Here is a 13,073-nt window from a genome sequence, read left to right on the forward strand (position 1 = left end):
AGAGAAACATGAATGATGAGAGAGAATCATCGATCGGCTGCCTCCTGCACGCCCCCCACTGGGGATCGAGCCTGCAAGCCGGGACTTTGCCCTTCACTGGAATCGAACCAGGGACCCTTCAGTCCGCAGGCTGACGCTCTATCCACTGAGCCAAACCAGCTAGGGCGGTATCTTATTTTTTATTGTTGCAATGGTAAATGGGATTGTTTTCTTAGTTTCTCTTTCTGAGAGTTTGTTATTATTTTATTAAAATGCCATCGATTTTTGGATGTTAATTTTGTATCCTGCTATTTTATGGAATTCATTTATGAAATTTAGTAGGTTTTTTTGGTGCAATCTTCAGGGTTTTCTATGTACAACATCATCATCTGCAAATAAGGAGGACAGTTGTACTTTCCTCCTTTCCAATTTGAATGTCTTTTACTTTTTTCTTCTTATCTGATTACTGTGTCTAGGATTTCCAGTAGTATGTAGAATAACAGTGATGAAAGTGGACATCCCTGTTCTTAAGGGAAATGTTTTTAGTTTTTGCCAATTGAGTATGATGTTGGCTGTGGGTTTGTTACATATGGTTTTTATTATGTTGTGGTATGATCCCTCTATTCCCACTTTGCTGAGATTTTTTTATCAAAAATGGGTATTGGATTTTGGCAAATGCTTTTTCTGGGTCTATTGATATAATCACATGATTTTAGCCTCCATTTTGTTTATTTTCATTTATTGATTTGTGAATATTTTACCAGCCTTGCATCCCTGGAATAAATCCCACTTTGTCATAATATATAATCGTATTGCAGGATCTGATTTGCTAATATTGTGTTGAGGATTTTAGCATCTATGTTCATCAGGGATATTGGCCTATAATTTTCATCCTTTATCATAGCTTTATCTGGTTTTGGAATTAGGATAACACTGGCCTTGTAAAAAGAGCTTGGAAGTCTTCCTTCTTGAATTTTTTGGAATAGTTTGAGGAGGAGAGGTGTTAGTTCTTTTTTGAATGTTTGGTAAAACTCCCCTGTGAAGCCATTTGGTCCAGGACTTTCGTTTGCTTAGAGTTTTTTTTTTTTATTATTATTGCTTCAATTTCATTAGTTGTTATTGGTCTATTCATGTTTTTCTGATTCTTCCTGATTGAGTTTTGGAAGATTATATATTTGTCTTCCACACAGGTTGTCCAATTTGTTGCCATATAGTTGTTCATAGCTGACTTTTTTTACTGGCACTTTATGATTTCGTTCAGACTCAGCCTCCATTCCTGTTTCTCTCAAGCCTTCAGCATTTGTTTCCCATAACTTTGCCTGTCTCTAACAATTTTTGTAGGTCACCATTACTGAAACCTCATTTGGTCTCCTGTAAGTACTATTGAAATTGGTTTGGTTTGGCTGGAAGTGTTTAAGGCAGTATTTCAAGAAAGGTTAAGGTATGCTGAGGTGCACTGAAGCTGAACTTACTATGTAGTGAGAACAAAGACTGCTACTGTTACTGAAAAGCAAACCTAACACTCATTTACTCAACAAGAGCCTGCTTGTCAGGAATTGTGACAGGTATAGGTGACACAAAGACAATAGATATGTTATCTTCAGAGGTCTGGAGTCAGCAGGAAAAAACAGACTATAAGTGAAAAATTCTGATGGAGCTAACCTATGACCTTATTAGCCCCAAAAATGGCCCACAGCTAGGTCTTTCATAGAATAAGGAATAGAGATATCCATTGTTTATTGCATAAAATCCTAAGGGGTTCAATTCCTCACACTCAGTTATAATCTAGTATCATTTCAGTCATATAATAATGTGAAATAGGTCCCTAAGGTGCAGCTGTAGGCCGAGGGCAATTAACTGATTACACCCAGTGAAGCATGTTTGCGGAGATGTCTGAGTCAGCCTTGAGTGGAGACCACCATGACTCGGGGTGAAATAAATCAGGATTAATCTAGTTCTTATAAAGATTTCATTGGGCCAAACCAAATACTTTCTATATGACTTGGCTAAAAAAAATGCATACACTGCAGCATTTATATTTGTTTCCTTGCAACTTGAACTATTAACCACTTAAGGAATATTAAAATGTTTACCTTTAGCTTGGCCTTCCAAAAGAAGAGAAAAAGTTTTGCTCAGCCTCACGTGCTGATGCACAGCAGGGCAGCGCCTGGGCCGATCGGGACTCCCTGCGGGTGCTGGCAGAGCTTGTGTTGGGCTGGCAAACTTGGAGAGACAGAGCTATGCCTTTGAAGGAAGCTACCTGGAAGACACGCAGGTGTATGGCAATATTATCCGTGGCTGGGATAGGTATCTGACCAAGCAAAGAAACTCCAGTAGCAAAAAAGGATGGGAGGAACTGGAAGTTTGGGTAGTATGGACACTTTAATGATGTTAATGCTTCTAATCCATGAATAGTTGCAATAAGTGCCTTGGCAGGAAGTTCAGGACCAGCTCGTTGAAAAGAGGGGACCAGGAAGTAGGGTGGAAAATGGTACTTCTCCAGACTTCCAGTCCGGAGGAGCTTGAGGATCTGGATGGGTCTGTGCAGAGAGTGAAACCTGAGAAGGCTGCTTCCGCTTCCTCAGGGAGGCCTCACCGCAGCCATTAAAAACCAAAGAATAAAAACCAGCTCAAGATTGACCGGAAGTTAAACAAAAAACCACGAGCTGGCTATGAGAAGACTCAATAGTGCAGAAGCTTCCAGGCTATAGAGCCTGCTTCCCCCGCTCACCTCACAAAGGTAAACATCCCTTGCCTGAGTACTGGCCATCAACCTCTGATTTCCCAGACCCACGGCCTGGGACTCTGAGTAGTTTGTTTTGAAATGTGGTGACAAGCCATTTCTGTAAGACCACATTGGATCATCTCCATTGTGCCATTTTTAACAAGAGACCTGCAGGAAGACCAAGACCGGGTTGTAATCCCAGCAAGTCGCTAACTGAATCTCTCCCTTCTTGGAACCAAGATCTGCCCCCAACTGGCCGCACCAGCTCCGCCTGTGATGCCCATCGGGAAAGGGCCTCTGCTTCTCTTTTATGCCGAAAGTGGAGGCTGTAGATACCTGGCATTTTCTTATTTTGTTTGTATTTTCTCATTTTTCTATGGTTGTTTTTATCGTCTTACTTTCTTTGGGGGCTTTTTGTAATGACTTCGTACAGCTCCTACCTTCCTTCTGGCATATCTATAATCTGTTTTGCGGAGCTGCCAATGTTCTTAAACTGAAAGTAATCTGGTTTACCATACATAAAATAGGGAACTTGTCGCTTTGGTTTTTTTTGCAGGGGAAAGGTAACGAGTGTTTATTTAATAATTACCCACCTTAAATCTTTAGGAGTTGGGAGCAGTTTCATGTTCAAGGAATAGGAAAAGCTGAAAAACATGTTTAAGTCAGTCCCTTTAAAATATAGTTCTTCTTTTGTATAAATAAGATTTTACAGGCTTTGACTTCTCATACTTTCCATTTAAACCTGAGATTTTTTTCCCCCCACTTATTTTATTTATTTGTATCATGCCTTGTGGAAATTTCTTCTTCCATCTTTTCTCTCTTTGCTGGTATTTGCCTGATTAAATAGTGCTCTAAAAATCACTAAGGCATATGGAAAGGCTCAAAATTGCACTCAAAGCTGATAACATATGGAGTGCTTGAGCAGAGTGAAAGATAGGATCAATGAGAGCCAGCAGCGCCCATCAGATCTCCCATTCTTAGCGGGAGTGATGGGCTGAGGAACTTGCTGATCATTGTTACCAGCCTCTGGAGCTGTTGTAATCTACCTCGGCTGCACATTGGAGTCACCTGGGAAGCTTAAAAAAATACTGATGCCTGGGTCCCACCCCCAGAGACTAGGCCAGAGTACAATCTAGTTATGGGGATTTCCTTTCAAAGAGTCCCTGGGATTCTGATAGGAAGCCAAGTTAAGAACCACTGCATTAGGAGACTGGATGATATGATTTTAAATCCTGTGAAGGGAATCAGTCTAAGGGTTGGGATTGGGAGCCTCGCCTTTCCTTTGACTCTATTTAGTCATAGTCCTTTACTCATGCCTATAGCTTTGTTAGAAAAAGTATGTTCCATTTGGGATAATATCGGTAGAGCTGAATGTGGGTGGCATTGATTATCAAAACAATTCTGCCTTATAGATGTGCAAAAGTTTTCACTCTTGTTCTAAAATAAACTTTTAAAAAAAGCAGAAGAAGAGAAAAAGTTTTATCTGCAGAGCCCCAAGCAAGTACAAGGATTTGGTAATAGTTTTGTTAAAGAAAACTTTGCCGTGATGTGTGCGCAGAATGCAGAATTTGTTAGGCTGTGCCAGGCAGTCTTATCTCACCCCCTTGTCCCTAGGACATTGCTGTAAGGTTATTAGTTGCCCCAAGGGACCACAGGTAACAGTATTTCTCCCACTAAAAAAGAAAAAAGTCTGGGATTTATCTTAACCCCTTTGGTTAGTTTCCTGAATTTGACATCTTCTTGACCCACACAAAACAACACATATGTTCCTGAACTACCTCTGTGTGATTTGGGTCTCTCTCTCTTCCTTCTCCTCCTCCTCCTCCTTCTTCCTCCCACCTCCCCCATTTCTCAACTCTAGCTAGAACTTGATGTTTTAAAATTCTCTAAGAACAAACTTTAAATGAGACTTTAAAGTTTCATTTTAGTAATGTAGCTCAGTTGAAGATAGCTCCATGGTGGAGAGAAGATGGGGGGTGGAGGGGGAATACATCTGAGTCACAACTGATCTTTTTCATAATCCCAAAGGAATTTTCCATTGATTTCATCAAAGTACTTTCCCCAATTGACTCCCATGTGAGGTAGGAGAGTGATGCCCTTCCACTGGCTGCACCTGGCAGCTGCAGCGAAGTCAGGTGAGGTTGGCAGATAATGAGAGAACCTCTTCTCCACCCCCCACCCCCCAACAGACCCATCTCTTTACACATCCCAGATTGCTTTAGGAAGTTTCATGTACCATGACTGTACATAATACTGATATTGGAATGAAAATGAAGATGAAACCTTTTTACAATTTGCACCACTTTACAAGGAGAGGCAGGAGTCTTAAGACTGGATCTGCACTGATTATAACTATTTTTTTAATATTTTTTATTGATTTCAGAGAGGAAGGAAGTAGGAGAGAAAGAGAGAGAGAGAGAGAGAGAGAGAGAGAGAGAGAGAAACATCAACGATGAGAGAGAGTCATGGATCGCTGCCTCCTGCACGCCCCACACTGGGGATCGAGCCCGCAATCCAGGCATGTGCCCTGACCAGGAATCGAACTGTGACCTCCTGGTTCGAGATCGACGCTCACCCACTGAGCCACGCCAGCCAGGCCTGATTGCTACTGTTGACTCTAGGTCCAAATGAGTTGGCACATTTTTGCAGTATGCCCAGAACACCTTGTGAGATTCAGAGTCTTTAATAGTGGCAGCATTTCCATCTCATTACCTGACTATCACTCCCTACCCCAAAAAAATATTTTTCTGAATATAATAATATGTTGGACTATTCCCAAACTCCCATTGCTCCCAATGAGGCAGGAAACCAGCAGACTGCACTGGGATCCTGGAAGGGGTAGGGGCTTGGGAGAAACTAAAAGTCTTAGGCAAGCAGCTGAGAACCCTCAATTTAACCAGCACCAGAATGTTCTCTTCTCCCTCCGAGGGGCCCCTTCACAGAAAGCTGAAAGTGTGGCAATCTGCCAAGCCAAGAGGTCAGCCCAGACTCTTTGGAACTATAAAAATAATATCGCCAACTCTTCCCAGAGCCCCACCCCTGAAACTCCCACTTGGCAACATCAGCCCAGCCCCTGTGCAGCTCTTGAACCCCATTGCTTCTCAACATCCCACATAGTCTTCCAACCCACCACTCACTCTGCCATGATCATTTTTCCCCCTTAATTCTCATGAGCTCTTAGTCGGGAAAGGGGAAATAAACATACAAGAGAATGAAAACATCAAATTTTCTAAGTCATTGCCACAGCAAAATATGTGACCAGAGTGCAAATGATGTGACTATTTCTCCCCATGAGATTCCCCTCACCCTCCACATGGCTCTTGTTGAAAAGTCAGTCTCAAGACAGAAGTGTCCTCAACTGTGGTGATTATCAAGGTCTGATTTTTTTGGTTGAAATTGCTTATAACCCCTTCTCCCATGATCCTCAAGATGAGCCTTGTGGAAATGTTTCATTCATTGACAAATATATGTGGTGCACCCCAAGCAAGGTACAGAGTTAAGTGGGACCCACTCCCTGCCCTCATTTGCCCCATTATCTCCTTCCCCACAGCTTCCCAATTTCTCACTTGGGTAGGCAATGTGATAACCTCATGACTTCAGCTCCCTTCTTCAGTCTCCCACTTTCTCTCCAATTCACTCTTCATACTGATGTCTCAGGTTGATTTTTAAACAGCACTCTGTTTTCCTGGTCAAGTTACTTCCTCTTTAAAATTTTCAGTGCCCGCAAGAACAGACATATAGACCAATGGAACAGAACAGAGAACCCAGAAATTGATACAAGCCATTATGCTCAATTAATATTTGACAAAGGAAGCAAGAGCATACAATGGAGTCAAGACTGTCTCTTCAATAAATGGTGTTGGGAAAATTGGACAGATACTTGCCAAAAAAATGAAACTAGACCACCAACTTACACCATACACAAAAATAAACTCAAAATGGATAAAGGACTTAAATGTGAGATGGGAAACCATAAAAATCTTAGAAGAAGCCATTGGCACCAAAATAGCAGACATTTGTTGTAGCAATATCTTTACCAATACAGCTCCTAGGGCAATGGAAACTAAGGAGGAAATAAACAAATGGGACTTCATTAAAATAAAAAGCTTCTGCACAGCGAAAGAAACCATCAACAAAACAACAAGAAAGCCTACTGCATGGGAGAACATAGTTGCCAAGGTTATCACCGATAAGGGATTAATCTCCAACATTTACAGGGAACTCATACAACTTAACAAAAGGAAGATAAACAATCCAATCAAAAATGGGCAAAGGACCTAAATAGACACCTTTCAAAAGAGGACATACAGAAAGCCAAGAGACATATGAAAACATGCTCAAAGTCACTAACTATCTGAGAGATGCAAATCAAAACAAGAATGAGGTACCATCTCACACCTGGCAGAATAGCTATCAACAAATCAACCAACGACAAGTGCTGGCAAGGATGTGGAGAAAAAGGAACCCTCGTGCATTGCTTGTGGGAATGCAGACTGGTGCAGCCACTGTGGAAAACAGTATGGCATTTCTTCAAAAAATTAAAAATGGAACTGCCATTTGATCCAGTAATACCACTTCTAGGAATATATCCCAAGAAACCAGAAACACCAATCAGAAAGAAAATATGCACCCCTATGTTCATAGCAGCACAATTTACAATAGCTAAGATTTGGAAACAGCCTAAATGCCCATCAGCAGATGAGTGGATTAGAAAACTGTGGTACATCTACAGAATGGAATACTATGCTGCTATAAAAAAGGAGTTCTTACCATTTGCAACAGCATGGATGGAACTGGAGAGCATTATGCGAAGTGAAATAAGCCAGTCAGTGAATGAAAAATACCACATGATCTCACTCATTTGTGGAATATAAAGAACATTATAAACTGATGAACAAAAATAGATACAGAAGCAAAGAAACATCGAACAGACTGTCAAACTACAGCGGGAAGGCAGGGGAGGGTTGCGGGGGGCAGCGGATAAGAGACCAACCGAAGGACTTGTATGAATGCATATAAGCATAACCAATGGACGCAAGACACTGGAGGGGGGGTGAGGGCATGTGCCAGGGGGTAGGGGAGGCAGGGGGGAGGTACTAAAAAAGGAGACATATGTACTACTATTTGTAATACTTTAAACAATAAAAAAAATTTTTTTCAGTGCCTTGCTGTTGCCTTTAAAATTAAGTCCAAACTCTTGAGTAGCAGAATACAATAACAGTTTGCCAAGTGTACTATGCTCTCAAATCTCCAGCCCTTTGCATAGACTGCTCTCTATACCTAGGATGCTGTTCCTCCTCCTTCACTGGGGGCACTCCTACTGACACTTCAAAACTTACTTGAGATGTCACCATTCCTAGGAAATTCTCCCTGACTACCAGCCCTGCCCATTCTGAGTTTGATGCCCCCCCTTTCTGTTTCATTAGCACTTTGCTAATACCTATATCATAGCAAAGGTATATTGAATAATAATTATCTTATTTACCCACTTTCTCTCCAACTACACTGGAACTTATTGTAAATAGAAACTATACCATTTATCACTCTCTTTATTTAATCTCCCTAATAGACTGTTTAGCACATAACAGGTACTCAGAAATTGTTTGATGAGTGAAGAATCTCAAAGTGTAGAAGGGAAGACAGAATCATAACTCTGTATGAGGTGTGAGAAACAACAGAGTGGGTGTGGTGATGATGACTGGACACTTCTGCTTTGGAAGAAGACAGGGTCTAGGAAGGTATCCCACAGAGAAGATGCTTAGACTGGCCCTGAGGAAGATTGGAAGGTCACCAGGTCTATGGGGAGGAGAGGCAAAGAGAGTGGTGGCACATGGAAACCCTACATGCCTGTTTGCATGATGCCTTTGGGAAGATTTCCCTTAGAACAGTGGTCGGCAAACCACGGCTCTCGAGCCACATGCGGCTCTTTGGCCCCTTGAGTGTGGCTCTTCCACAAAATACCACGGCCTGGGCGAGTCTATTTTGAAGAAGTGGCGTTAGAAGAAGTTTAAGTTTAAAAAATGTGGCTCTCAAAAGAAATTTCAATCGTTGTACTGTTGATATTTGACTCTGTTGACTAATGAGTTTGCCGACCACTGCCTTAGAAGAATGGAGACAATGAGAAGATTTTCATAATAAGGTAATAGGAGATTAGTGGAATAATCCAGTTAAAGGCCTGAACTGAGCTAGTTAGCAATGGAATCAAATTTGAGAACAGAGACAGATGCAGAGAAGTTGAGGAAACAAGGAGCCCAGCATGACCCCCAGGTTTCTGGCTTGGGTGAATGTTGGTGGCATAACCAGCCTCAAGAATTAAGAGGAAAAACTGCTTTGGTAGAAAAATGGTAAGCCCAGTCTGCTGGTGCTGAGTTGGAGCTGTCTGTTGGACATCCAGGTGAAGATATTCAGTAATCGATTGGATATGTGAGTCAAGCTCGGAAGAGTCTGGCTAGGAATGAAGACTCACTGTGATAACTTCATGAGAACTTCTGTTTTATATCTATAATTTAGTTCCATGCCATGAGGTTTCAGTCATGGGTAGGGACTGCTAGGAGAGGAATAATTGGTCCCATTTGCCTCTGGCTTGGATATGTGGCCTCTAGCAAGCTACTGGACTTTAGGCTGTGCCTGTTGCCTTATGGGAAAGAAGACAGTTAAGGAGACCTGGGGGGGGGGGGAGTTGCAAACATTGGCTCTAAAAAAAATTAATGTAGTCCTGTCTCTCATGATTCTTCTGTGGAATGTGAAAGTCATGCCAGTGAGGCCAACCTCTTCTACCTCCCAAAATCAGACTTCTAAGGGCCACCAAGTACTGCGTAAAGAGAGAAGTCTTTCCCTTCGTTGCATTGGAATCCTTACCCCTGAAGAATTGTCTTTAGGTAAAGATGTTATTTCCACCCTAACTGGTTTGGCTCAGTGGATAGAGCGTCGGTCTGCGGACTGAAGGGTCCCAGGTTCGATTCCAGTCAAGGGCAAGTGCCTTGGTTGCCGGCACATCCCCAGTGGGGGGTGTGCAGGAGGCAGCTGATCGGTGTTTCTCTCTCATCGATGTTTCTAACTCTCTATCCTTCTCCCTTCCTCTCTGTAAAAATCATTAAAATATGTATTTTATTTTTTTTAAAAAAAAAAGGATGTTATTTCCTTGCTATGACAAACACGTGTTTGTTCTTTCCTCCACTTTTCAGGAGGTGGTCTTATTTTAGTGGCCCCTTGCCATTGTGATGGCAGTTGTTCCTGTTCAGCCCAGCCTGCAGCACCCACCTTGAGTGCTCTCCTATCGAGAGTTTATTTGCAATGCTGTCTGCATTGTGGAGTTTAGACTGAGATCTGCTTTGCTTAAGGGTCCCAACTAAAAATAGCATTTTTACAAAGCAACTCATTGTGCTTTTCTGGCTAATTTGTCTTAAGTGATTTCCACTGAAATGAAACATATTTTAATTCAAAGTTTCCTGACAATGATGGCACTTGGGAGTTACATGATGAGCTCATGCTTGAACCTCTTTTATTCCAAATGTCTATTCACAAAGGCTAAATGGGAATTGCTTATGGAACGCAGGCATTTCTGACAAATCAGGAGGAATTGGTATTTAACCAAACTGCTCTGGCAACCAGGTGTGAACAGAGCAAAGATTTAGCAAGGGCACTAGTCATGTGTAGAGAATGGAGGATCCCATTTCTAATTCAAAGGACTGTGTAGGAAACTCATCACTGAACTTGAATATCAACCAACCAGTGTTTACAAAGAAGGCAATATCACAATAGCACCCAGGGAAATTTAAATGATGCATAATGAAAATTCGCAGAAAAGCCCAAAAACCATTCATTCCATCCAACATGCTGAATTAGATGCTGTACTAAACCCAAAGCTGGCATTGTGTTCAATGAAAAGGCCTTAGAATATTTATTTCTTGTTTTAAAGCATAGGTACAGCGTTATTTGGAAAATAGTATCACATCTATTCCCTAATTAAAACACACACACACACACACACACACACACACACACACACACACACACTAAATAGTTTATAGTCTCTACCATACTGGCTAAATATAAGTGACATATCACCACAACCTCCCTGGTCTTATATTTTAATTTCTATAAAAGTAAATTAAGTTTGGTGGTCAGATTCAGGATGCAGCCAGGGACTAGCTTCTTCTAAGAGGCAGCAGGCTGTAACCAAATCGTTTAGATGCTCCCCGGAAACTGGTAATCTACGATGCTTATCTAATCTGTTGGAAATGCACCTTGAGTAGAACCGTCTGTGGGTGACTTAATGTTTCTTTAATTACCAGGTAGGAGATCAAATCATTGAAATCAATGGGGAGAGCACAAGGGACATGACACACGCCAGAGCAATAGAACTCATCAAATCCGGAGGAAGAAGAGTGAGGCTGCTGCTGAAGCGTGGGACGGGGCAGGTCCCAGAGTATGGTGCGTTTCACGTTTTGATTCACCTTTTCTCTGTTTCTTTCATGTACTGTAAACCCCTGTGCTTGTTTATAAGACAATGTCAGTTATTTAATTCTACCTAAATATATATTTAGCTATCAATAGATATCTATACACATGTATACATTTAAAGCACAAGATATATATGTGTGTGTTCTTTCTGTTGCTCCCATAGTTAAGTAATGTTTAAAATAGCAAATATGGAACCTTTCAGGGCATCTCTGAGTGTGCTGGGAGATCCAGCCATCACTATGATACTAGAACTTTCATAATTTGACTGATAGTCTTCTGTTCATTTGAGTCCACAGTAATGTATCAATTATTTCCTAAAATTGCTTGTGCATCACACTGTCCCATAGGATATGTAACTGGGGCCAGGGGGAAAGCAAGAACAAATCCTCAGGGTGTGAAAATGAAAATGTAAACTTCAGTTCATGCAGTGATTACATTTCCTTGGCATTTAGGGATATTCAGAAAATTCACACTCATGTTGTGTATCTACGTGTTTTTGAGGAAGGCTTTAAAGTGCATGTTAATGCATAGATTTTCTTCCAAAGTCTTTAATGGTGTTATTTCCAAGGAGCCCACTTAAAGCACCACTGACAACATTACTAAGGAACGGCTGGGGGTCATTACATAACCTGAGCTGTTCTTTAATTAATGTCAAGAAAACATTCAGCCCTGACCGGTTTGGCTCAGTGGATAGAGCATCGGCCTGCGGACTGAAGGGTCCCAGGTTCGATTCCGGTCAAGGGCATGTACCTTGGTTGTGGGCACATCCCCAGTGGGAGGTGTGCAGGAGGCAGCTGATCGATGTTTCTGACTCTCTATCCCTCTCCCTTCCTCTCTGTAAAAAATCAATAAAATATATATATTTTTTAAAAAGAATAACAGACAGACAGAGAGATAGACAGGTATCAGTAAAGAGCAGTGGAGACAATACCCTTCCAGGTTATGGAAAAAGGATCTACTAATAACGAGCTGACCTGTACAAGTAGTTCAAACTGTGATCTAGGTAAATTGACTCTCATTTTCACTCCTCCATCCCCTACCTTCCTCCACTCCAAAAATTCTAAATAGTACTTTTCCCTCTCAATTTTTTATTTTTTATTTTTTGCCTAAGTTACCTTATTTATTATTTAGCAGGTCAGTATGGTCCTGAGTTCAGTTGAAATATCTGAATTCAGAAGCCCTTAAATACTCTGTTTCCAGGTTCTTGATACTCCTACAACGCCTACAAAGAGGGGCAGCAAGCCCTCACATCAAGAGTGGGAAAGGATTCAGAACTTTCTGGAGGGCTGGCTCTGTGCCCAAGGATATATTTCATCCCAAGTTGCAACTCTTAATGTTTGGATGTAATAAAATACTTTCAAATATTAATATTAGCAATAAGCACAGGCCTGATCCTATTAAACGAACCTGGCACTAATCCCTTCATAGAAAGAATCTGAACCCTGGGAATACAATAGCTTTTGGCACCCTGGAGCATTACGTGATTCAGTAATATCAAACTGGCCTGCGAGATTCTATCACTTCTAAAAATACCTCATTTTAAAGGTATGTTTCACTCCATGGCAAGACCTGACTATTACCTATACCAAGGAATTTTCATAGAGTTAATATTGTTCCTGTTGTTCTAACAGGTTAGTCTTTAAAATGTTAATCTGAACAACATGGCTCTTGTACAATCACTGTTTGGTCCACACTTGCACGTCCGCCACGCCAGCTGCTTGTCTGTAGTGGTCAGTGAGGACAGTACTACCGAGCCGCCTGTGGCATAACCTGTAATGCATAAGCATGAAGCTGCCTCAACGCATCTTTAAGAAAAAATAAAAACACGTTTTTGAACAAGATAAAAATTTAAGATCATGTCAACATTATCCCATTAATTCTTAAATATTACCCAAAAATATCTAAT

The 13,073-nt window shown here is 41.3% G+C and overlaps 1 protein-coding gene across 2 annotated transcripts in view; it reads left to right on the top strand.

The window, feature by feature from the left end:
• MAGI2 (membrane associated guanylate kinase, WW and PDZ domain containing 2) overlaps positions 1–13,073 on the top strand; it is a gene marked incomplete at both ends in the record, with an annotated part of 1,165,889 nt that overhangs the window by 1,098,584 nt on the left and 54,232 nt on the right. For both annotated transcript variants that reach the window (XM_079785522.1, XM_079785523.1), the window contains one exon: positions 10,999–11,137. In XM_079785522.1, coding sequence (XP_079641648.1) covers positions 10,999–11,137 — 139 coding nt within the window. The remainder of the gene's footprint in view (positions 1–10,998; positions 11,138–13,073) is intronic.

Source organism: Cnephaeus nilssonii (assembly GCF_951640355.1).
Source record: "Cnephaeus nilssonii genome assembly, chromosome: 12".
Taxonomy (NCBI): Eukaryota; Metazoa; Chordata; class Mammalia; order Chiroptera; family Vespertilionidae; genus Cnephaeus; species Cnephaeus nilssonii.